This window comes from Astatotilapia calliptera, chromosome 7 (genome assembly GCF_900246225.1).
Source record: "Astatotilapia calliptera chromosome 7, fAstCal1.2, whole genome shotgun sequence".
Lineage (NCBI taxonomy): Eukaryota > Metazoa > Chordata > Actinopteri > Cichliformes > Cichlidae > Astatotilapia > Astatotilapia calliptera.
The window spans coordinates 21,948,573-21,974,681 of record NC_039308.1 but is presented as its reverse complement, the minus strand read 5'-3'; the positions used below and the strand labels follow the sequence as shown (position 1 = coordinate 21,974,681).

Genomic DNA, 26,109 nt, shown 5'->3' with positions numbered 1-26,109 from the left:
CTTACATTTAGGGAAGGAAAGTTTGAAGAAAGGAAATTTGACGTGTATGTTCTAAGATAACGGTGACATTGACGACCTTTATTATAACTGTATTGGGCATGTTCACTTAACCAACAAAAATAACAAACCAACAAAATAAGAAAGAGAATTAATGTTTTATAAAAAGAAACAATGACCAAGCCATCAGTTACTTTATATGCCTACAATATCCACATCCCGTTCCCAAAAAGTCAGTGGTCTCCTGTCTGAATGACTACCGTCCTGTTGCACTGACATCCGTCATCATGAAGTGCCTGGAGCGGCTGGTCAAAGGTCACATCTGCTCCTCCCTCCCTGACACACTGGACCCTCTTCAGTTTGCCTATCGGACAAACAGAGCCACAGAGGATGCCATCGCCCTGGCAACGCACACCACCCTCACTCACCTGGAGAAAGGGAATACATATGCAAGGATGCTCTTCATCGACTACAGCTCGGCATTTAACACCATCATCCCCTCAAAACTTGCCGCGGAGCTCGTCGACCTTGGGCTGGAAACACCTATCTGCAGATGGATTCTAAACTTCCTCACAAACAGGCCCCAGGTGGTGAAAGTTGGTAAGCACACCTCCTCACCACTCATCCTAAACACAGGTACGCCACAGGGTTGTGTGCTTAGCCCCCCTCCTATATTCCCTGACTGTGTTGCTAAACACGAGTCCAACATCATCATCAAGTTTGCGGATGACACAACCATCATAAGCCTCATCACAGGCAATGATGAGACGGCCTATAGAGAGGAGGTGATGGCACTGTACGAGTGGTGTCTGGAAAATAACCTGACTCTCAACATCAGCAAAACTAGAGAAATGATAGTGGACTACCGGAAACGACCAGTCAGAGAACACCAGCCCAGCCACATCAACGGTGTCAAGGTCGAAAGGGTCAGCAGCTTCAAGTTCCTTGGAGTCAACATCACAGAGGACTTCTCCTGGACCCTTCACACAGACACTGCTATCAGGAAAGCTCGCCAGCGGCTTTATTTCCTGAGGAGGCTGAGGAAGTTTGGCATGAACGCCAACATCACCTCAAATTTTTACAGGTGTGCAATTGAGAGCTTGCTGACCAGCTGCATCACAGTTTGGTACAAAAGCTGCTCTGCCAGCAGCCGTAAATCACTACAGAGGGTGGTGAAGACAGCAGAGCACATCACTGGCACGAGGCTTCCTGCCATTCAGGACATTTATCTTCAGCGATGCCTCCGTAAAGCACACAGCATCATCAAGGACCACAGCCACCCAGCACATCAGCTGGCGTTACAGACGTTACAGGAGTCTGTCTGCTCGGACTACAAGACTACAAAACAGTTTTTACCACCAAGCCATACGACACCTCAACCACAACACTTAAACCCACACAACACAGTCCACAGGACGCACTCAGAAGCTACCCTACAGCTTCACAAGTACTCTGTTTAATCTGCACTGGTCACTCCACTTTATTGTTATTGACATTTATATTTAAAAGTGCAATACTGTGATTTTCTGCTGCTCATTCCTGTGCAATATCCCATCTGCCCTCCCGTCACATTTCTTTTCAAGATTTTCTTATTTAATCACTAGTGTACATATATTTATATTTATAGATACATATATATTTAGTCATCTTTTCTCTTTTACCACGTCTCTCTAATATTTTGCTCCTTACTATTTTTCTATTTTTTTTTATTATGTTATTATATTTTCTTATACTGTACCATGCTGCTGAGTGACTGCTGCTCGTCAAACACATTTCATTGCAATGTTGACCCTGTGCTAACTTGCATATGACAAATAAAACTGAAAACTGAACTAAAACGGATTTATTTTTATTAATAAGATTGGAAATGTAAGATATTACTAGATAAATTTACAAAAGAAATTTTAACAGTGTGGATTTTAGTATCTGCTTTTTCTCTATTATTTATTGTATATATATATTTTTTACATTAAGTCAATTGATTAAAAAAAGGTTTATTTTTTCAATTTCTCTATTGTCCCACAAGGGGAAATTAGTTTAGCAGCAGGATATAAATAAACAGAACAATACTATAAAATAATAATGACAATAATAGTGATAGAAAGTCCAAGGACAGTTATTTGCCATTGAGGAGACAAGATGCAGTGGGGATAAAAGAGACCTGGAGTCTTTTAGTCTTCCTCACAGGTACGCTAAAACGGCGGCCGGAAGGCAACAACTCAAACTCACTGTGAAGTGGATGGTTCACACAATTAATAATAGAATGAGCCTTTCTAAGCACATTTCTATTGTAAATGGCCAAAAGTCCATCTTGCCAGCGCCCTGAAATTTTGCTAACAGTTTTTACCAGAAGTCCCAACCGATTCTTATTCTTCACCGTCAGGTTACCAAACCAGGCAGCGATACAAAAAGACATCACAGATTCGATAAAACGTCTATAAAACAAAGACAACATCTCAGATGAGACATTAAAAGATCTCATTTTCCTTAAAAAGAACAATCTTTGTTGAACTTTTTTAGTAGTGGCTTCAGCATGAGATTCAAAACACAGTTTATGGTCAAGTACCACACCTAGAAATTTATAACTCTCAACGATCCCAATATCAGCAGTTTTAATGATAGTGGGTGATGAGCTATAAAAGGACTTCCTAAAATCAGTAATCATGTCTTTAGTTTTTGACACATTAAGTGAAAGGAAGGACTCATCACACCAATTCACAAAATCATCTACAACCTGTCCATGGCCTGACTCGTCCCCCACTAGAAGACTGACGATCACTGTGTCGTCAGCAAACTTCAGGATGTGTCTGTTCGTGAAATTGCTGCGACACTCATTCGTGTACAGAATGGACAGAAGGGGAGAGAGGCAGCAACCCTGGGGTGATCCAGTAGAGGAGAGCACATCAGAAAATACATGATTCACCCTCACGCATTGTGACCTATTAGTCAGAAAGTCTGTCACCCAGCCGACCAGACTAGTGTCAAGCTTGAAATGATTGTAAAGCCTGTCAGCAAGTAAGAAGGGTTGAATTGTATTGAATGAAAGTCAGCAAATAATAATCTTGCATGGGTGTGGGGGGCCTCAAGATGCTTATACAAGAGATGCAGGAGTGTGACAACAGCGTCCTCCACACCTCTCCCTGCTCTATAGGCGAACTGCAAGGGGTCAAGATGGTGTTCAACATGCATTAAAATCTTCTTAATTATCTTCTCAAATGACTTCATCACTAAAGAAGTTAGAGCCACAGGCCTATAATCATTCAGCACCTTAGGAGAACTGCCCTTAGCAACAGGAACAATGACAGCATGTTTCCAAATCTTAGGTACTGTCTGTAGCTCTAAAGAAAGTGAGAAGATATGGTGAAAAATCCCACTCAGCTGATCAGTACCTGTCCACAGATGTTGTCAGGTCCAGACTCTTGCTTTTAGTGTGTCTAAAAAGATTAGCTACCCCCCTCTCATCAATACAAATTGATGGGGGAGTGACAGTCTTTTCCCTTAGTGTGCTGGTCTGCCTAGAACAGTCAAAGTTCTCAAAACGAAGGTAAAAACTGTTAAGACTGTCTGCCAGATGTTTGTCAGCGGTAAACCCCTCTAAGGTAATATTACTTTTACCTTTCGTCTGTAGCCCTGCCATTGTTTTCATACCAAGCCAAGCTCTTTTGAGGTTGTTACTGCTGAGTTCTGTCTCAATCTTACTTCTATACCTCATCTTGGCAATCTTTATTGCAGCCCTCACCTCCTTCCTCAATATTCTCATAGTGGGAACGTCTCCCTCGTTAAAAGCAATTTTCCTTTTAAGAATCAGATCCTTAATATCTTTAGAGAGCCACGGTTTGTTATTAGGGAAAGTCTTAAATTCTCTGACTGGAATCACAGAGTCTTTGCTACACACCACATCAGTGAGTTCATCCAAATCAGAAGTGCTCTCTTGAAACAAGGACCAATCAGTGCAATCAAAACACCCCTGAAGGGCAACACAACTGTCTTTTGTCCAGACATTAGTCCGCTTCACACAGGCCTTCGCCCTCCTAATCACAGATCTGTAAGCAGGGAGGAGATGAATAACATTGTGATCCGAAGAACCTAGCGCAGGTCCGGCCACAGACTTATATGCCCCCTTAATTGGTCCATAACACAAATCCAGCGTTTTGTTATGCCTTGTAGGACAAGTGACATATTGAAAGAAATTGTTCAGTAATTTCTTAAGATTACAAATGTTAAAATCACCAAGAATAAAATTAGGAGCATCCGGTGAGAGAGTCTGCAGATCGTGTACCACTTTAAAAATGGCATCGGCAGCAACTTTAACGTCAGCTTTAGGATGAATGTAAACAACAGTGACAAAAATTTGAGGGAATTCCCTCGGTAAGTAAAAAGGCCTGACAGATACTGACAGGAGCTCGATGTCAGGAAGACACAACCGCTCCCGCACAGTAAAGTTATTACACCAGCCCTGGTTGATATACAAACATACCCTTCCTCCGTGAGATTTGCATGTTACTCCACAGTTCCGATCCAATCTGACAGGGGTCCTAAAGCCGCTGATTTGCAGTGAAGTATCACTGTCCATATCGGTCAGCCACATCTCGGTAAGTGCCATCAGACAAGCCTCCCTGTATTCCCATAGATGAAGCACATTTCCTTGTAATTCATCCGTTTTGTTCCTAAGAGATTGGACATTGGCCAGAATCATAGAAGGCAGAGGAACACGATTCTTCCTCCGAAGTTTTCTTACACGCTGATGCACGCCACCTTTCTTTCCACATTTTCTCAAGCGGCGGGGCTTTCCAAAATTTGTCTTTGACCGGGCAAATAAATCCTCACCAAGAATCACATCTGTCCGAGCATTAGAAGAGTCGTACATAGACAAACAGGACCACTGTAATCCAAGTAGTTCCTCGCGTGTATAAGTGAGTGTCAGTGAGAGTGAATGACTCCAGGTGAATATCGCCAACAACAATAAAACTAAGGTGTAGAAGTTCTCCATCTCGGCAAAAAAAAAATAAACCTCATAAAAAGTTAAAACCACGGTTAAGAACAGAGTTAAAACAAAGTTAAAAACAAAAAGAAAAAGCCAGTAAACACCTGCTGCAGGTCGCCACAAGAGCAGCCCATCAGAGCCTCATGAGTGAAAAAAGTCTGCTACATAATAGTATGTAGCAGACTTTTTTCACTCATCAGTGATGCGCTGGCTCTGTCACATGTGAGTGTTTTTTTTTTTGTTTTTTTTTTACCGTATTTCAATACATCATGTAATTTATTTCCTGCAGAAGATCCAACAGTCAATCATCTGACCAAAGAGACTTCTGTCATTCCTTCAGCTGCTTGGCAGGTGCAAAATATGACCACATGCGCAGCACAAGAAAGAGCAACACAACACAGTCGAAGAGCAGGAGTCCATCTGGATGTGATTACAATGCTCCTGTTGTTTCGGGATGATATGCATACATACCATAAAAAGTTACCCATTTATTCATTGCTGCTGGCTCCTGACTCATGAAGACTTGAGGCTTTCAGTTGTCTGTGTGAAAGCAGCTGAAGATGAAGAACAATAGATTGGTACAAATTAGAGATGGCACGATACCACTTTTTTATGTCTGATACCGATACCGATATCATAAATTTGGATATCTGCCGATACCGATATGAATCCGATATAGTGTGTTTTTTAATCAATAAAACGTTTTTTAATATCTTGCTGCATTTTGTATAAGTTTATACTCAAGTTTAAATAAATAACAACACTAAAGCTATTCTGTTATACCTGTAGGTAAAAAATACACTGTGCCCAAAATATTTCATAGTTCAGCAACACTGATCAATCTAATAAACTTAAACCTACTCCATCCTCCCTATTCTGGTATTTTAAAGAGTACTTAGCAGAAATATTAAGCAACCTAACTAATAGGGTTGCAAACTCCGAGCAAAAAATAAAATAAAAATAGGGAACCACCCTCCACCTCATGATGCTTAATCGATGTAATCAAATTTAATTTGATGCAGGGGGGAAAATGCACAGAAATAAATTATTTTTCAAGAATAATTTAATAGATTCAACATCTTTCTTCAACAGAATTGCAGACTGCACAGATGGTATCTTCCCAAAGGAAAAGGTATATTAGACTTAACAGTTACTATATACAGTAATGGACTTCTCTATATTTTACATCAGATTAAAACTTTGGGTGTAAGAGTCAGATAATTATTTATTAAAAGCTAGACATTTTAAATGAGAATAAGAAAGAAAAGTATGTCTTTGTGCCCCCCTTTTCCCTGTTCATGCCCTATCGGCCCCCCTGGCTAAACTTTGCTAGATCCGCCCCTGCACAGTTACCAGCCGTCAGCTACGTAGAAAAGGATCCTGGTGTAGAAAGTAATATTAAATAAATTCTAACAACAGCTTATCAAGCTTAATAGTGCTGCTGTTGTTCAGCTGCTGGTTTCCTCTTTCTGGTGAGAAGTTGGCCAAAAACAAAGAAGAGAGACAGACTCACAACAGAAAAGCCGATCAGCTGATCATTAAGCAGTTTCAAGATTGAAGTAGCAGCAGGAGAGAGAGAGAGAGGCAGTCGCTCCATATATCTGTTGTTAAGCTTAACATGGGAACACTTTATAGACATTCAGAGATGAACTTGCACACTTGCTTTACTTCTCTCTGGGATAACTTCCTCGGAGATGAAATGCTGGTTTGGTAGCAAGGCTAGAAATACACCATCACGTGATGCATACTTCTACGGTTATGAGCCGAGTTACGCCGTGTGGCAAGTTTTGTGGGGTGCTTTTTTGATATTTAATGGATCGATTACATTTTTTATTTCTCACCGATATCTGATCCAGTAATTTGGGTCAGTATCGGACTGATACCGATACGTAATATCGGATCGGTCCATCTCGGCTAGTGACACTCGGCTAGTGGACAAATTCAGCAAGCAGAGAGAAGACCGAGCTGCAGAAAGCAGGCTGCAGCAGCCAACCAACCCCACCACTACTGCTGACTGCGACATTACAGAAAAGGTTGAGAGTGATTTAAAAGTAAGCATGGGTGAAGTATTGCTTCTTTCTTTCTTCCCTGGATCTCTGTAGTTGCAGGTTTACATCAGTTTCATTAAGGATTAAGCACACATTGAACTCCAGGAAATCATAAATGAAAGTGTGGATATTACCTGTCCACAGATTCATGGTAACTGCTCTTTTAACTGTTTGGTGACTTTGCTTTGTTTGGCGATTGTAGAAATGGTTTACATGAGCTTATAGCTGAGATTCAGAGGTTTCTGCAGCTCTTATATTTCTGACCTCTTGTTATAACCGATTAAATGCGATCTCCTCCCTTTTGCCCCCATTTTTGGTGGTGTGGGTGCAAATGATCAGGCATGACATTCTCAAAATAAATCAGATAAGATACTGCAAATAATTATTTCTGGATTTGTGCGATTGAAATGAATTGAAAATGTGTATGCAATGATACAGTTTTAAAGATTTGGCCTAAATAATTTTTCGAGTGAATGAGCCTAAACATGATGACCTAACCAGTGACACCGTGTCACCTGTGAGACACACACACACACACACACACACACACACACACACACACACACACACACACACACACACACACACACACACACACACACACACACACACACACACACACACACAAATGTATGACTTTGCCGGTTTCAGCTGAAACAATTTCAGTGTTTCAAACCATGTTCCAGGATTTTTCCTTCACCATTTATGAGGTTTCAAGAAGAAGATGATATGAATGTTTGAAAAAGTTATAGATGAAAAGATTCGATGAAAAATACTCAAAGGATAAATTCAATTGTTTATTGTTTTATGAATAAGTTGAAAAAGAAAAAGTTAAACAAGTAAATAACGAAACAAGGTAAAATGAAGTAAGAACAAAACGTTAAGAAGTAAATAATGAAACAAGGTAAAATGAAGTAAGAACGAAACGTTAACAAGTAAATAATGAAACAAGGTAAAATGAAGTAAGAACAAAAAGTTAAGTAAATAATGAAACAAGGTAAAATGAAGTAAGAACAAAACGTCAACAAGTAAATAATGAAACAAGGTAAAATGAAGTAAGAACAAAACATTAACAAGTAAATAATGAAACAAGGTAAAATGAAGTAAGAACAAAACGTTAAGAAGTAAATAACAAAACAAGGTAAAATGAAGTAAGAACAAAACGTTAACAAGTAAATAATGAAACAAGGTAAAATGAAGTAAGAACAAAACGTTAACAAGTAAATAATGAAACAAGGTAAAATGAAGCAAGCACAAAAAGTTAAGTAAATAATGAAACAAGGTAAAATGAAGTAAGAACAAAAAGTTAAGTAAATAATGAAACAAGGTAAAATGAAGTAAGCACAAAAAGTTAAGTAAATAATGAAACAAGGTAAAATGAAGTAAGCACAAAAAGTTAAGTAAATAATGAAACAAGGTAGAGGAGAGAAAACCCCAACAATCCCCTCTGAGCACGCACTAGGCGACAGTGGGGAGGAAAAACTGCCTTTAAACGGGCAGAAACCTCCGGCAGAACCAGGCTCAGGAGGGGACAGTCAACTGCCGGGACTGGTTGGGGAGGTGAACAGAGGTGGAGCAAGACGAGGCTACACCTGCTGAGGAAGCAGTAGAGTTCCTCCTCCAGGGCCAGCGGAAGCGTTTGTTCTTCTTTTTCATGCAGTTTTCTACAAGAGCTTTTTTTTCCAGGATGAGGGTTCTCAACTCATCGATGGTTTCTTTGTTTTGTTTCTCAAGCTTCTTGCACGTTTTCTCCACCTCTTCCAACGTTGCTTGTTTTTCTTCAAGCTTTTCCCTGAGCTCTTCGGATGTTTCCTCCTGCATTATCTTGTCCTTGTGCATGTCTGCGTTTCTCTGTTGTACTTCTTTGTACATGTCTTGTAGCTCCTCATTTCTTTTGTGGATATCTTGGAGCGTACGCTGCAGGTCGTCATGTATGTTGTCTTGTTCTTGCTTTTGCGCCTGCATTTCAGTGTGTTTGCGCTTCAAGTTGTTGTATTCCAACAATATCCCCTTAGTGAGCTCGGAGTTGTTTCTCGCCATTTGCTCCATCCTTTTCTGCATGTGTGAGCATTGTTTGTCCAGTTTTTCTTTTTCCCCTTCTAGTTGCTTTTTCTCTTGAAGAATGTCTTTGTTTTGGCGCAGAGTATCATCCACCTTCTCTTTCAGCGTTCTGTATTTTTCCTCCGTGACTTTGAGTTTGTGCTCCATGTCTCTTTGCTTTTTCTCCTGTTCTTCCTTCTGTTGGAGGATTTCTTTATTTTTTTTCACAGCTTCATCGAAGTTTGTTTGGAGCAGCCGATTCATTTGGTCCATATATTGGAGATCCCATTCTGTCTTCTCAACAGTAGCTTTGCTGTCTTTAAGCTGGTTGGACATCTCCTTTAGTTCCACGCTCTTTTGCTTGTTTTCCTTAATTAGGAAGACAATCTGCTCTCGGGCTTGTCCAAACTTGATTCCCCAACCCTCATTAATAATATTTATGTCGGGCTGGCGTTTTTGTCTTTCTTCCAGGCTTTTATATTTCACTTCCATCTGTCTACACTTCTCCTCCAGTTGAAGTTTCTCTTCTTCAATCTGTTGAATTTTATTCTGGAGATGGTAGTTTTCCTTCTTACTGTCATGTAATGCCCTTTGGACGGCTAAGAGGTCACTTGGCTGGCCACGACAGGAAGGAGAAGCGGCGTAATCTTTTTGCCTTGGTTGGTGTCTTGTTGGATACATGTTGAAGGTTGTACACGACAACTCTGAAAAGGTTTCCAAAAGTTTCTGTGGTGAACGCGTGAAGGCTGCAAACACAAATGCTGCGAAGACACGAACTAAAAAACTGCTGTGTGTCACCCCTGTTTAAGGAAAAACTTCAAAGGATCGTGTAGTGACATCATAACTCCGTGAGCCAATGAGATTGTCATGTGACATTTTGGAATGGAGATATTTTTTTTTAAACCGTTTTCAAATGTAACTTAATATTTGACTGTTTCTTAACTGACCTGTTTAGCTGATTAAGAAATGAATTGAAACGAGCATCACTAACGTTATATAACAGACAACAGAAAAAAACAGTTTTTTTTTCTAAGTAATAGAGGTATAATACATTTTTTTAAATTTAAAAAAAAAATTATCCTACTTTTTATAAGAGGGAACATTATTTAAAGAATATGTATTTAATTGGAAAACTCTCTATTCATCTAAAGGCTATAACAAGAAAGGTGAGCTTCCTGCTCAAAAATGAAATGACCAAAATAAATGGAGCATTTCTCTGCAATTACAAACTCTGTGTAAACAATCTTGGTTTCAAAATAAGGCTAATGCTGGTGAGATGTCATCACAGGTGTAAATATTACTGCAGATGTTACTATGTCAAAGTTTCACAACTGTCTTATGTTTATTTATGTAGGCAAGACCTACTTTTCACTTCTTTGCTTTGCTATATGTTCTTGAGTGTATTAGTTTGCCAGCAGCACGAACATGTACTAGTGTCAATAATAATCGTACGGTGGATTAGAAAACCTGCTCACAAGTTGAATAAACACCCAGGATTGTTGCAGAATTTTCATTCAAAACCAATATTTGAGTCAAAATGAGAAAGTTGTTTGTGCTGTCTGATGAAGAAGAAGCAAAATAAAGTGCAGTTTTGATGTAGATGATGTTGTATACAAACTAGAAGAGGAAGATAGTAGGATCTCTGTATCATGCTTTGTCACTTTGTACCATGTAATTCTTTCTATTTCCACCAGGGGGTGTTTTCAGAGGTGGTAGGTGGTAAAAGAAGAGGTCAGCAGGAAGATGGCGAAGAGCGACCAAAGACCAAGAAAAAGAGGCAGTCAGGCAAAGATGAAGAGTATTATATCCCTTACAGACCTAAAGACTTTGACTCTGAGAGAGGGTGAGGCATTAAACTGTTGCATCTGTTTCTTTAAAAAATGTGAATGGCTTTGTGTTTTATGCTGTTTTGTCCTGTGTTATGCGTCGACAGGTTGAGTCTTGGTGGAGAGGGCAGTGCTTTTGAACAGCAGGCCTCTTCAGCTGTCCTTGATCTCATGGGAGATGAAGGCGATCGCCTTAACCAGCAGAAGAAAATGATGAAATGGTACAAATTTCCCTATGTTTGACTCAGTATCCACCAAATGGTCATTTCAAACTATAATTTAAAGTCTTTTTTCCCCCTTCTTTTTTTAGGGACCGTAAGAGGAAGCATTTTGTGAGAGAAACGGGAAAAGAAGACCAGAAGAAGAAGATCAAAACAGACAGCGGTCAGGTTATCAGTAACAAGAAGAACAGGAAGAACTTGTATCCTTCCAACAAAAAGCTTCTCTGTGTGCTGCTCTCAATGACCCTCTTCTCTACTCCTATGACAATATTAAGCTGTACTGTGAAGATGTTGTATCACTTGACAACATGTCAGTTATGAGGAGTGGAAGAAAAAATACAAGATTGATGATACAGGATCTGGATCAGATGGAGAAACAGGCGGAGGAGGCAGGAAGCCAGCAAGAGGTAGGAAGGCATCAAAATGAATAGCACAAACATGTTAAATATAGACCATCAGCCACCATGTTTTAACTCAACTCTAAAGGTAAATACTTCAAGTCCCTCTTCCAGCCTTGCGAGCTATAACCTCCAACCTCTTTGTTGTGTCGTGCCTCTCCCAGGTCGTGGCCGTGGCCGACGAGGTCCAAACGTACAGAGCTCCGGTGACCACAAAGCACGCTCGGAGCTGAAAACAAAGGATCAGATCATGAAGCAGCGCAAGAAAAAGCAGAAGCACCAGTTCCTGCAGGGCGGGGGGATGAGGAAGCTCCGCTCCAAGAACAAAAAGTGGCTCGGAGAAGTTAAAAAGTCAGGTTTTGGAAGGGGTGGCCATAAGAAAGGCAAGCTGAGGAAGAAACTGTGAGGAGGACAGAGGGTTGATGGTGTGGAGGACATCACGAGGAACTGGATGATAAGCATCAGAATCATCTGAGAACATCACCAAAGATTTTCCTGGTGCTTTGTGTGACTGTAGATTAAGGAGAAAATCATTTGTGTATCTTTACACTGCAGAAATGCACGTCACTTCTTCCTTGATGGCCTGCTGAACTCTGCGTTTGCCACAGAGTGATGTTTAATTATGATCCACTAACCTGGATTTACTACTTGTAAGCATGTTGGCTGTCTAATAAAAGTGTTTTGGAGTACTGAAATATGTCTTATCAAAATGGTAAAATACAGATATTAAATATTGTGTGCTTAATTTGCAGTTAGTTTCAAAAATCGTCTCGCCCATCTTTTCTTAAAATAAGAGGTGCTCTATAAAAATGACATTAAATTCTGTAAACGTGCTCTATTTGCAATTATTTATCATTACTGTTGTCCAAGTGGTCTCATTTCAAAGTTGAAAGCGAGCATCGGAACGGGCAAGAAAGGCGACTTTTAATTGACTTTGAATGTGTTGTGGTTACTGATATCAGATGGGCTGGGTTGAGAAACTGGCTTAGAATTCCTCTTGCCTTCAGCATGGCCACGCCCCTCTGACTTCTGCAATCAACAAGGCATTTTTACCCAGGGAAATGTTTATTTCGCTTTTCAGTTTGGACTGTTCTCTGTAAATTCCTGAGAAAATTTGAGAAGATCAGGAGTGTCTGAAAAACGTAAAACAGTCCATCTGTCACCAACAGCAATGCTGCCTTCAAAGTCACTTAAATCAACTTTTTTTTTCTGGCATGTGATTGGCTGATTAGATATTTGCATTCAGAAGCAGCTGAATAGGTTAGTGGATAGTGGGTCTGTATTGTGTTATTGTATATTGTTTTTTTCAGTTATTGCTCTGGTATAGAAGTTTTTTTTTCTTTAAGTAATTTAGTAATTCTAACATCTCCGCTTATGTGAAGTGTAGACCTAATAGTAAACATCATTTACATGTCCAGTTTTCAAATATTTTTAATCTTGTCTGGTAAAGTTTTCTTTTTTTTGTAATTCACTTACATTTAGGGAAGGAAAGTTTGAAGAAAGGAAATTTGACGTGTATGTTCTAAGATAACGGTGACATTGACGACCTTTATTATAACTGTATTGGGCATGTTCACTTAACCAACAAAAATAACAAACCAACAAAATAAGAAAGAGAATTAATGTTTTATAAAAAGAAACGATGACCAAGCCATCAGTTACTTTATATGCCTACAATATCCACATTTATTTTTATTAATAAAATTGGACATGTAAGATATTACTAGATAAATTTACAAAAGAAATTTTAACTTAGTGTGGATTTTAGTATCTGCTTTTTCTCTAATATTTATTGTATTTTTTTTACATTAAGTCAATTGATTAAAAAAAGGTTTATTTATTTGTTTTTAAAAAGCACTAATCTTCGGGGGTTATATTCATAACTAATAGTATGTAGCAGACTTTTTTCACTCATCAGTGATGCGCTCTTTCTGTCACATGTGAGTGTTTTTTTTTTTTACTGTATTTCAATACATCATGTAATTTATTTCCTGCAGAAGATCCAACAGTCAATCATCCGACCAAAGAGACTTCTGTCATTCCTTCAGCTGCTTGGCAGGTGCAAAATATGACCACATGCGCAGCACAAGAAAGAGCAACACAACACTATCGAAGAGCAGGAGTCCATCTGGATGTGATTATAATGCTCCTGTTGTTTCGGGATGATATGGATACATACCATAAAAAGTTACCCATTTATTCATTGCTGCTGGCTCCTGACTCATGAAGACTTGAGGCTTTCAGTTGTCTGTGTGAAAGCAGCTGAAGATGAAGAACAATTGATTGGTACAAACACAACAGAGTAACCATGGAGATGGAGCACTGTCATAGTTCCCAGTAGTGGGCTCTTTATATCACACCCGTTTATAGATCTTTGTGTTTAATGCACTTTTTATAACAGAAGCCAAAACTGAACTTGGCACTCGTGTTGTGATTTAAATCCTGAATGCATTTAATTTGTTAGTAAAACTTTTAGGCTCAGTTACTTGAGAGAGAGAGAAAATAAGGCTGCATATAATTTACCAACTAAAGCAGTGCATACAATATAAAATCTAGCTAAACAATTAACTCAAATAAAATGCATTATATGTCTACATTGAATGTAGCATGTACAAACGTGATTATGCAATATGAAGAAAATATAAGCAATTGTCCATTAACCTTATTTTTACATGCACACACATCTACAAATATTTATTTTGGGCTTTGCAACATGATCATATTCTAGAAAATGTAGATGTATTTGCAGATATTATTATTCATTGTATGTGTATACTTACATGTATATGCACAATAACCATGTACACTGTGTGGAATTTATCTTGTCTATTCAACTCACAATCAGCACATCATAGATATAACGGGGCATAAAAGCCATTCATGCACTTACATACAAAAAGGGGACTTTTAGAATTAAATAAGATCTTTATATTTGTATTAAAAGAACGATTAAAATGAGGCTTACAAAAGTGTGTCACTGGGCAAACTTAATCAATGTGTTATTAAAATTTTGCAGTCCACTGTTTACAGACCAATATTAAGTACCGAATAAAATGTACAGGCAGACAAACTAAACAATGAAGCAATTTAGAAAAAAAAAGTCAAGCTAACTAATCTCCACTTGCTCATAACCAGGAATATGTCTTACTGCATGGAGAATAACATCCAGACAAGGAATTTGAACTGTCTGTCTCCAAAGTATCTGGACTGGAGGAGAGAATGTTGCCTATGATATCAGTTAATCCCCATGCACAGATACTGAACCACAGCCTACCTTTTCTTCATATCCGCATCCTCTGTGAAACCATCCCTCACCCACCTTGTCTATCTCAAGTCCCCACTCCCCGTCCTGGCACTCTCTAGTGCTACAGCGGCTCTCCAGTCATCAGGAACGGCAGCTTTATCTTTGTTTAGAGTTCCCAGGACTAACACAGCATCCACTTGAGATATGACAAGAGCTTGAGCATCAGAGTGCTGCAAGTCATATAACACTAGGATGCATATGTTACACAGTTATACATATATGTGTTTAATTATAGAATTTGACATGCTGCTTTATTAAGCGTAGTTGATTTAAAGCTGCAATTTCTTTTAGCTCTGCAAACTTTGAAGCAGTGCTGCTTATTATTTTGGCACTCAATCTGTTGCGTTCTGTCCTTCTTGATACTGTAAAGGATAGTCTGACTATTGTATTGTATTGTAAACTGTTCTATTGTAAAATACCCTAATAATAAATAAACAAATAAATAAATAAATAAATAAATAAATATTAATGTTAATAAATGCAGTCTATTTAATTTAATCTATGTTTAATTAATATCTTAATTATTATATACAATTATTTTTATGTTACTTTAGTAATACTTTAAATGCATAGATGATGTGCAAAAGTAAAATAAATAACATATACAGAAATAAATGAGGTTAGGGAAACAAAATAGGCTAAATAAATAGAAAAAATATATATATAACATTTTGTAAAGTAATACCTACCTTTATTTTGATTATATTATTTGTTGTATTTAATGGCATAATATTTTACACATTGACTAATTTGGTTAGTTCTTTACTTATTTGTGATCTTGGCAGTTTTGGTCCTCCATATTTGATATCAGAACAATATATTTAGATTTTCTTTCCCCCATAGTTATCTCATTAATCTTAATCTTTTATCAGTGTAATTATCTCTTTGCAGATGTGTGTGTGTTTCATTCCTTCCCAAGCAGCCTTCTTTGCATGCAGTCTGGCTCTCTTCTCTATGTGCTCTCTCCAGTGATAAGATTGCTGCCCTTTCTCAGGCTATCGCTTACAAGGCAAAAGGCCACTTGTGGAATGACAGGGCCAACAGGACTGACATTAACCGCTCTCAGTAATTTTATTTTTCTATGGGGGGAAAAATGCCAACAACTCGTTAAAAGTATAACAACATGAATACCTTCAATGGGGAATTTTCTGTGAGTGTGTGTGACTGTTGTTGTTGTGTTCTTGTTTTATACAGCTTTCAGGGTCTGGCCTGGCAGACTGGGTGGAGCTGAGATGTTGTTGGGTCAAATGCTGGTTAGCTTGGTTTATTGTCAAATTATAATTACAGTGCTGTGGCTTTGTTTTGGAAACAGGCAGCCTATGAAGATGTTTGGAACAACCTGCTATGCAGATGCTTAAAGGGAACCTAAAATTAGCTTGATCACAAGGGAAGGACTGCAGGCTGTCTCGAGCCAGAAATGTCCTAATTAAAATAGAAAGGTCTGTTGGGATTGTGTGCCTGTAAGCCTTTTACTAAGACAAATAGGAACCAGATTGGCATCAAACCAATCTGAATGTCAAAAATCTGAAAGGACTGTGATGAAGTGTTACAAGCTGAAGTTCAGAAATGCGCTGCAGCAGTACCTATTGCAAGCATATTGTGAAAGGAAATACACTTCTTCAGATGCTTCTAAAATCTGTTTACACTTGCATCATATCAAATTGTGTAACAACAAATAAATGAGTTAAACAGCTTAGAATCCTTCAGTCCTGATAATGGAAAACGTCTGAGCCCAATCACACTCGTAGCCCGGCTACAAACTGCACGTGCACTGTCTGACATGTCCTCTGCTTATCTTCAGATTATTAATCGTTATTTGGAAATATTTGAATGAAATGTCAGGAAAACAATTTGTCATCACCGCAGCAATGATTACTTTAATATGTCAGTGACTTTGTGGATTTGAAACATTAAACATTAACTGATGTATGACATAAGCTGTCTAAGCTGAACCCCTTCTCAAATTGCCTCAGTATATGCTCTCTGGAAAGACATGCCGTCTAAAATTCACGATCTTCCAATTGTTATGTACAGAAAATCTGTCACTGCCACAGAGCTGTGTCTCTGCTATGATCTGTTACTGCTGACAAGCTGTAAATCTGGGTGCACCCTCTGCAAAAAGGAAAGAGGCTTTCCAGCTAGGACAATTACATCTACAGCAAGCTGCTAGATGGTGTTTCCACTGCTCGCCTGTGTGCTATTATAGTAAAATGCAGCCAGTATGCAAAGCCTTTTCCCTGATTTGGATTTCTTTTTTTTTTTTTATTACCCTCAGCATCTTCCAACATTCTCTTTATTTTGTGTCACTTTGACCACAAACGCTGAATATAGAGGTTGTTGGGTTGGTTGTGCGTGTTCCAACGTTGAATAGTTAGTTAAATATACAGTTGTAGGCCTTTGGAAATTAACAACACACGTCTGCTGCGAACACATACGTTTAGTTTGTGCACAATTAAGAGCATCTGCATTTTGATTTTTAGACCACTGTGCTTTGGAGAGGGGAAACATGCTGGCACGGAGCCACAGCTCATCATCCCATTGGATTAGGACTCAGAGAGGGTTATTTTTGGGGATGTTCAGGTGCCTGGGTCCCCGTCAGAAAGCCCTTATAAAGAGGTCCTCTCTGGGTGGGTGGAAAGTGAGTTATCAACTCCACTGTCGCTTCTAGATGGGGCCGACTCGTTTGCATCTAGTCAACACCTTCCACCCCTCTCTGGCACAGAACCCGGCTCCCTAAAGTGACCAATGGCCCTGCACCTTTTTCCTTGCATACAATATCCCTCCCCATACCATCATTCATCTGTGGGTAAGCATTAAAAAAACTGCTTACCTACATTAGTTCAGAAGAGCCATTGTGGATTTGATTTCTTTAACTGCAGACTGTCAGTTTGTGCATTTGTATCCCTTTCAACAGTTAACTTCACGTCTATGCATCCTGATCCAGGTCATAAAGCCTTTTGCATTTGACTTAACATGTTGAAGAATAGCATAACCACATCTTTCCATCCTTTCCTCCCCCCTCTACCCTCCTCTCCTTTCCTTGTCTAAGGAATGTTTTCCTAGACTCTCTTTTCACCCTCTGTGAGCTGTCTGTCTCTCTGTGGTTCCACACTTCATTTGTCTTCCACAGGATCAGAGAAACAGTGAAAATCAAAATAATCACTGGACATTGAAGCAGTAGGATGCTTAAAGCAAACCATGGATAACAAGATGACAAAGTTTGTTAAGACAGAGGCTCTCGAGAATCTGGACAGTCCAGACAGTTGTTGTATCTGTTATCCATATTTATCAAGTTCTCGGTTTCTTTGTAAACGCTGAGCACATTCTCTTATATTCACATCATGAATATCTTGTGGTTCATGTTGTAGAGCTTCAAAACATTTGACTTGTGTAATTGTGTTTAGAGTTTTTGCACATTTTATTAAGTGATGAACATGAATTTGATACACATTTAACTTTTTAAAAAATTGAACTTTTTCTACATTTGTCTCTCTAATATTGCATATTATGAACTATAAAAAAAAGATTTTCAAGAAGTTTCTTTATATATTATATATATATCTTGAGATATTTTTAACCCCACCTTATAATAATATGATGTAAGACTAAACTAATACACTCAAGCTCTAGTATATGTTTTTACTTTACATTACTTTTTTGTGGTTAATGTTTTACAGGAAAGGATATCCACACATGCACATACACTCCTGCTATTACCTTAGTCACCAAAAGATGGCGGTATTACCATTGATGGCAGGTCAGACTCAGATGACTGAAAGTCATTTCTGTGAACCCCCACCGTGGCACAAGTTCTGGTTGTTTGTGAGTGATTTTAAAATGAGCACACGTTCAGGCACTGTCCAGTGTGGAAAGGTTTGTGTGTGAGGCCATTCATCAGGGATCCCTGAGAGCTAACAATATTTTGAAAAGTGGCCCCCAACTGTTCATTTGCAGTATGCACTTTGGGGTGTTTGCAGGAGTCTCCTGAAGCCTAATATTTGTACAGCCAGGTGCAGAGTTAAAAGGTTATATTCTTTACATCTGGTGTGTTGAGTAATATAGATGTAAAAGACAGAATGACTTAAAATTACAGTTATGGTGCCTGGAGAGGGGATGAGGAGTGCTGTAACCTTTTCCATAAGTTGAACTAAGGATTGTGATTGGTTAAAGACTATTTTCACATCTCTCACTCCCCCTTGCTTCCTCCCCTCGCCGTCACACCAGACCCTGGATGGCATGCAAGGCCCTGACCACCGCTGCAGCTTGGCGCCAAGAGGGTACAGTGTATGTGTGTATGTGGGTGTGTATGTGTGTGTGTGCTTGCGCGCATGCGTTGTATGCATGAGTCAGTTTTGAGGGCCGAGACCCCGGATATGTTGTGGAAGTGTCCAGTGGACAGGGGCCAGACAGGACACGACCTCCTGGAGGAAGCTCAGCCGACCCTATAGGCCAAATAACTATCAATCAACCCAATTTGTCCCGCCCCCAGCTGACCACTTCAAACGCACGGCAGGATCACACCCGTGGTCAGCTTTTTTTAATCTCTTGTATAAATGACCTCATTTTGTTTAGATCACTTCGTCAAATTGGGCGCTAGTAGAGCTCTAAATATTTAAAAATGGGCAGATTACAGGCAGTTATGTGTTGATTCACCAGAATTCAAGCTTTCTATGTAAAAGCAGAGTATGACATACGTCTGTATCAGTCACCTGTAACTGTTGGACACGATTATTTATTATTATTTTGAACTCCACTGTAATTTAGCAGGGGAACTTTCATTACTCCCAATTCACAGCAACTGCAGATCAAAGATTCTCCTCCTCTGCAGGCTGTCCAGGGTTGAGCCTACGCTTCGGACAAATGACCACCAGGTCAGAAACTCAGTTCCGCTGAGGGTAGAGGCCACGGGCCTGTACTGACCCTGGACTGATGCCACTGTGCTATGAACTGCTTCTTATGGCTTTCATTTTCAAACAAAGCAGTTTGGGTTACTCTGGGTTACGTTTTTGTTCTGCGGTGGCTGCACTGCTATGACAGCTTGGTAAAAAGTCAGCTTTTTATTATTTTCCTTATGCCACAGTTTTTACCCAATACTTTATATTTTATATTAATTGATGTTAATTTTGACATAAAAGTTAAAATAAAAACTTTGCTGCAAGATGTGGCCCACAGGTTTAGCACTATTCCTTCATTCAGGTAATTACAGCAGTCATCTGGATTTTAATTTTCATTTGTAAGTGTTGCTGTGCATTTGTTATCTTCAAACTCAGATTTACTTGTTTGTGCAACACTTTTGTTGCCTGTAGGATGATGTTGCTTTGCTCCACATATACAACCTAAAACAAAGAAACAGGCTAAAGATGCAGAACGAGGACCAGAGTTAGCAGACATATGGATGTCTTACTGTTGTCTGTGTCTGGAGGGAAAGGGCTAAAGGTGCTAATTAACAGGCCTGTCAGTGGTTCCTTGAAGTGAAGTGAACTTGCCGATAACCAGAGTGGCTTGTGGAGGAAAACTGACGGGGCCCTCCAACCATCTGGATCTTGTTCTCCCAAAAACGCCAGGCTGTGGCACAAAATTGTGTATTAGCAATGAAATCTAAAGATGGATATAAAGGCTAATGGGACTTCACTGTGTTTTCTAAGGTAGAAAGTCAGTGTAAGGTAGCAGTGTTGACAGGTGCTGTAGATAAACAAGTAATAAGGTTTGTACAATATAAACTTGAGATTTTTGTCAATTTCATTTGCTTACAACACATTTCTGCCAAAACACAAAGCAAGAAACACAACCGTTACAGCATATGAAATGTGTGAGACCTTATATTCTTGCTGATATTCAAAAATAGCAACAAAAACAGCAACCCCCCCCCCCCCCCCCAAATGGTTTGATTTTCCCCCTTTATGTTTCCTTGATGTCTTCAGCGATGGAGCTTGGCTGTGACAGTGTGCTATCCTGTGACTCTGGAGGGTCTGTGTAGCTCATCTCCTGCAGGTAATCAACCATCATTCTTTCATGAGGCTCTGAGTGTTCAGGAGAGACTCTGGATCTCCCCTGCTGCTTCTGCCAGCAATACATCCTGCTACACGTTAGGAAACATGACAACTGCACTCCCTCCCAGTTCAATGCACCTGAACACACTCCTGTATCTCATGACATGATAGGTCAAGTCAGAGCTCTTTTTGCTGGAGTCCGCTTCAAGGGAGCTGAGAAAGGAGTGGTATAGATTAGGATCTTTACAAAAAACACGATTCTGTTTGGTGAAGCTGAACCGTACTGTAATTAAAATGTACTGTAGAAAAAAAAGGAAAAATAATCCTTAAAGTTTTGTTTTTTCTTTGTCACCTACTCCTCTTATTTATATCAGAAGGCAATAAAATGTACAGAATGAATGTCACTACTTTCAGATTTAGAGAGATCGCTGTAAATATAAGTGACTGGAACTTAAAGGCCTTACACAAAGTAGTGCTGGAGCAGCAGACTGCTCACAATCTAATTTCTGGTGTAAAGCATTTAGCCCATTACATTAACAGGCAGCAAATTCTACAGTGTTGGTTGTTTAAAGTTCAACACCAATGGCTAAAAATGGCTAACATGGTTGCACCATATTGAACACACATATAAATCTGGCTCATTAATGCATACTCATACTTAACTTCATTGTGAAAAATTAGCTTGACACAATGTGGGATTCAATATGCATCTTTAAACATTTTGAATGAGTTGACTTTAAATGTGCATTAAGGGATTTTAATAGAAGCAACTACACAATGCTTCATTTAATTTTACCATAAGCAGCACCTCTGTCTTTGCATTTAATGTAACAGTAATCTACTCTAATCTAATAAAACTATAAACCAGTTATAGGTGGCAAAATGTTACTGGAGATTTATTATTATTATTATTAACTAAGAAATTGTCACATTCAAAAATACATTCTCAAGTATATATATATATATATATATATATGAATATGAAATATGATTGAACCGATAAGTTAGAGGGGTTAGAGAAATGAACAAACAGCATTTGCTATGTTCCTGCTGTTCACTGCTGCATACATAAAATGATTAAAGTAAAAATAAAGAAGTCTTATGTTAATGTGTCACCCTCACTCTCAGAAGCACTCCCCGTGGGTGCCTGTTTAGCTTACAGGGGGAGCAGGCAGCCATTTGCCCCAAGGCTGAATGCCGCAGGCCAGGTTTGACTCTGACTCCTTTGCTGCATGTGTTAATCCATTTCCCTGGCTACTTTTCACTACGCTATTTAATAAAGTCAAAAAGGCCAAAAAAAAAAAACTATGTTAAAAAAAGCTCTGCCCTCTTCTTGCACCTTTTATGTTGTCACGAGTGATTATATTTCTGCAACTTTTCAGCATTTACAGGCTTTGTTGTGCCTTCACTTTGAGATTCTGCTTTTAAACGTGATCTCTGACTTTATAAACTGGTCTTTTTGGATAAACTGCAATTCTTGGATTTATTCAAAAGTCTGGTCTAGATGAACCAATTAAAGTGATCAGAAGATGAGACACATAAATCATCAGTTCAAGTTAGTATTCTGGAAAGTGCACACGCATAACAAAGCACACCTTACTTCTCTGATTGGCAAGTTATTGCTTTTGTTCCTCTTTATGCTGTCAGAAGCAAATTCATTGCATAAAGATTAATTTACATTTTTTCCCCCCTCAATGACTGACTTACAACTGACAACCAGCACACAGCACGTCCACTTTATTGGCTCTTCCATGAACCAAGAACTGTCCAGAATGGCAAATCTTTTTACAGGACGCCTGCTGTTTTCACGCTTGCTGTATGCTTGAAGACTTACTGCAGTCTTTTTTTCTTTTCTCTCAACTTATCTCATCGCTTCCATATATTTTTAGGATTAGGTGTGGGTATATTGTGCCTGTGTGTGTTTGCGTGCACACATCATTTGTGCGCCTTTGTTCGTGAGACATGGTTTTATCAGTGTAGCTCAGTGGTTAAACAAAAATGGTTGAAATGATATCCAGAGCTCAGACATCAAACACCAGAGGCCAGTTGAGTTATGGCGCATCGATCGACTGCAAGAACAAAGGGAGGGGGGGGGGTTTAACGGGATGGAAATCGTGGAAGAAAGAGATAGATGAAGTAGACAGAAGACAAGCAGCCCAGTCTGCAGGCAGATTCTGTTTGGGGTCTGAGGCTCTGGGGTTTATGTCAGTCAGGATCTGGAGGAAAAGTTGCTCCCTTGAGAAAAAGAATGGAAAGAAAAAGAGAGAGAGGGATGCAAGCGGATGTGTGGGGCACTAAGAGTCTAGATGACAGGTGACATTAACCAGGTGCCCTCCTGGCCCAGCTGTCAATTCATCACTTTCCCTTCTTCTCCTCAACAATAAAACTTTAAGAATGTTTAAAAAAAAAAAAAACATGGGCCAAAGTCAGGTGCTGCATTCGAGCATGCACGGCTGCTGAGTTTCTGTCTGCCTGTGTCTGTTTTTCTAAGCTGTTACAGTCGGGTATGGGCACATGTCTGGATGTTGATGAATAACCAGACCCTCTTTAGTTATCTTCACTTCCTTTCAGAGTTTCAAGTGAGAGCCAGATGTAGCTATTTATCTTAATCTTACCTCTCATTCAGATGAAGTTTGATGCCATTTCTCTTTTCATTAAATTATCAAGCATTAGGACAAGTTGTTATTAGGTGAAAAAAAAAATCGGGACGTTCTGAGTACATTTTCACCATATGTTTAAAATGCCAAAGCAAAAGACAAATGCCCGCAAAAAAAAAAAAATTGCGGTAGACTTAAATAATCTGGACGCTGTATGACAAAAGATGTGTGACCCCAGGAAGCTGCTTCATGTACACATAAAGATTTAATTTACTGTAGTAATATTCAAGCTAATGCATTTAAGATGTACTTGAGAAAAACCTTTCGAGACAAAGACAGCCTGAGTGTTGAGTCAGAGGAGATGGGGCTCCTCACACCATTGTAAATAGACGACTGTATAATACATCATAAATCATTCAACACGCACCACATTTGACTAACTCATTGTCTGCCCTAGTCTTATGTGAGTTTTTAAATACAGATCTATAATAATACTTACAATAATACCAATACTACTATTAAAAATAATAATGGTAATACTAATGAACAGTGTTGGTACTGGGCAATTTTAGGAAGTAGAACGCAGTAAAAACACAGCAAACTTCAGTTCCTCCAAGACGTTATTAATTTGTCTCTAGCACCACATATTGACAGCGTGCACTCTTGTTGTGTGCAATTAACAGAGTTTACATGGTGTCATCCTCAGTGATGACAGACCACAGGCTATGAAAGCTCTCTGACAAGGAGCATGGCTCATATATGTGGATCGTTCAGGACGTGTGAGTGTTGCAAAAAGATGATCAAAACCACATTTTATTAAAAAAATTGGTGAGGGAGTGTCAAAGACGCTCACGTGTCCGTGAGTCATCTCTCAGAGCAGGCTCTTCTCTCCCTTCCCTAACCGCTTGGAAGGGAGAGAATGGGCCCATTAAAGAAAAACGATAAAAACATGGAAATGAACTAATGACACAGGCTTTTGTTATGTTTTTGTTATGTTGCTGCATGTTATATCTACTCCGTTTGATTTCATCTCTCTCTCCTTTAACTTAGAGGCTAAAATGTAAAAACATGACTTTGGAGTTTCAGCACCTTTATGAAATTATGTTGTTCATCACTTTTGTGGATGTTTCCTCTTCTTCATACACTAGTAATTAAAACCATGAGGTCTTGGATATTGTTCTTCACACGGTTGCGTCTCACAGCACATTAAACATTGAAGAACGCAGCTGAAAAGGTTTGTGGTGTGTTCAGACAGCGGTAATGACCTGGGCGAGTGAAGAAGAGAGGACTCCTGTGTGCACAAGTCTGTGCAGAAAGGCGCATGGCTAAAGCACATGTACGTGTGCTCACAAGGTGGCTGTATTGTGCTGCAGTAATTGATAATAAACAGGTCTCATAGAGGGGATTTTTATTACTTTTCCAGTCTTGTTAATTCAGAAAAGAAATGTTTGGTTCTTTCCTCCCTCTTTTTAACTGAGGTTCTTGTTGGCCAGCTCCATGAACGTACCTTTATTATGGGCACCGGTGGTCAGGCTGCTTTAACTGGCTCTGTCAATAACAGAGGCGGAAATCTGGTGGCTGCCATGTCAGGTCCAACACTGCACAGAGTGTTCAATAGGGAATAGTGCGCCTTAAATGAGAACTGTGCAGGAGTTTTTCTTTTCCGCCAGCTGTTGTTTATTTTACAAAATATACAGAAATAAAATAGAATTTTACTCTAATGACAAAGTAAGATGAGTTTGTGAGCCGGCTAGGATAGATAATAGATTTGCAGTCCAAAAAAACAAACATTACATAACTGAAGGTTTCTGTGAATTGTCCCATTTCATGCAAATGAACAACTGAGTTTTGTATTCTTTCAGTTAAGCATGTAACAACCATTATCATATAGTTTCCAGCTGAATGGGTTTGGCTGTATGCATGAATACATTAAAACAATTCACTGCAATCACACACATTTTCAAGTAGTATTTCTTACACCCACCATTATTCATGTTGTTTGTGTTGGCTGTGGGGGTGGAATTAAAAAAAAGTTTTTATAGTACTTTATAAATCAGCTATAGCCAGTCAACACTGGTGTTTGTTGTCAGTATTTTCTGTGAAATCAACCGTCCAGATTGCTGCCCTTTGTGTTGGGGATTGAGGTTGAACGGTGGGTGGGGGGTGGCAGGAAGAGCGGAGGGCTGGGAGCGAATTCTTGTCCAAACATTCTGCACGCGGATTTGTATTCATTGCACCCCTGCTGCTATTGATATCATTACGCAGGGTGCTCATGCTGCGAGGAGGGGCCTGGGACTGGCAACGGGGAGGTCATGGAGCTGCAGGCCCTAACGAGAAGTGACACTGGCTCCAGGTCGGCCAAGCATCTACCGGATTTCAATGGGAGCCGCACTTTCCCAGTCAGCGCATTAGATCAAAGATCATTACCTGCTAATCAAAACACATGAACATAAGGGGCTTCCCTTCTTCCAGCCTTTCTTTGGAGGAGATGTGCTGGTAAACGAAGGAGGAGACAGGAGCAGCTACTAGACTGGATGGAGCTCCATGGCCCCATGAAAATGGACACTGCACTGAGCCTATTACTTCCTGGACTCATTCAGGTGCCTTGGCTGACCAGCTTTAAACTAATGGTTTAAAGAAACATTGCCACAAAATCAGATTAGGTTACATTTCATTGCTATTAAAGCTTAAACAAAATTCACTG

The 26,109-nt window shown here is 39.4% G+C and overlaps 2 protein-coding genes across 2 annotated transcripts; one reads left to right on the top strand and one right to left on the bottom strand.

Moving 5' to 3' along the window:
• The first annotated feature begins 452 nt into the window (after nt 1-452).
• On the top strand, nt 453-12,209 carry LOC113027353 (ATP-dependent RNA helicase DDX54-like). The gene is made up of 8 exons (XM_026176970.1): nt 453-906; nt 988-1,123; nt 6,900-7,032; nt 10,764-10,912; nt 11,003-11,116; nt 11,206-11,316; nt 11,432-11,523; nt 11,679-12,209. The coding sequence occupies exons 1-8, from the start codon at nt 453-455 to the stop codon at nt 11,918-11,920; spliced, it is 1,431 nt and encodes a 476-aa protein (XP_026032755.1). The 3' UTR covers nt 11,921-12,209.
• LOC113025711 (polyamine-modulated factor 1-binding protein 1-like) lies at nt 8,510-9,937 on the bottom strand. The gene has a single exon (XM_026173788.1). It carries the CDS (start codon nt 9,748-9,750, stop codon nt 8,551-8,553), a length of 1,200 nt encoding a protein of 399 aa, XP_026029573.1. The 5' UTR covers nt 9,751-9,937; the 3' UTR covers nt 8,510-8,550.
• Nucleotides 12,210-26,109: the final 13,900 nt, after the last annotated feature.

Bases quoted from the DNA above. Each gene is read 5' to 3' on its own strand.
- LOC113027353 (XM_026176970.1), top strand. From the start codon at position 453: ATGCTCTTCATCGACTACAGCTCGGCATTTAACACCATCATCCCCTCA. The intron at 7,033-10,763 runs GTAAGCATGGGT...TATTTCCACCAG, and splicing joins AGGTTGAGAGTGATTTAAAA to GGGGTGTTTTCAGAGGTGGT. The intron at 11,524-11,678 runs GTAGGAAGGCAT...TGCCTCTCCCAG, and splicing joins AGGCAGGAAGCCAGCAAGAG to GTCGTGGCCGTGGCCGACGA.
- LOC113025711 (XM_026173788.1), bottom strand. From the start codon at position 9,750: ATGTATCCAACAAGACACCAACCAAGGCAAAAAGATTACGCCGCTTCT.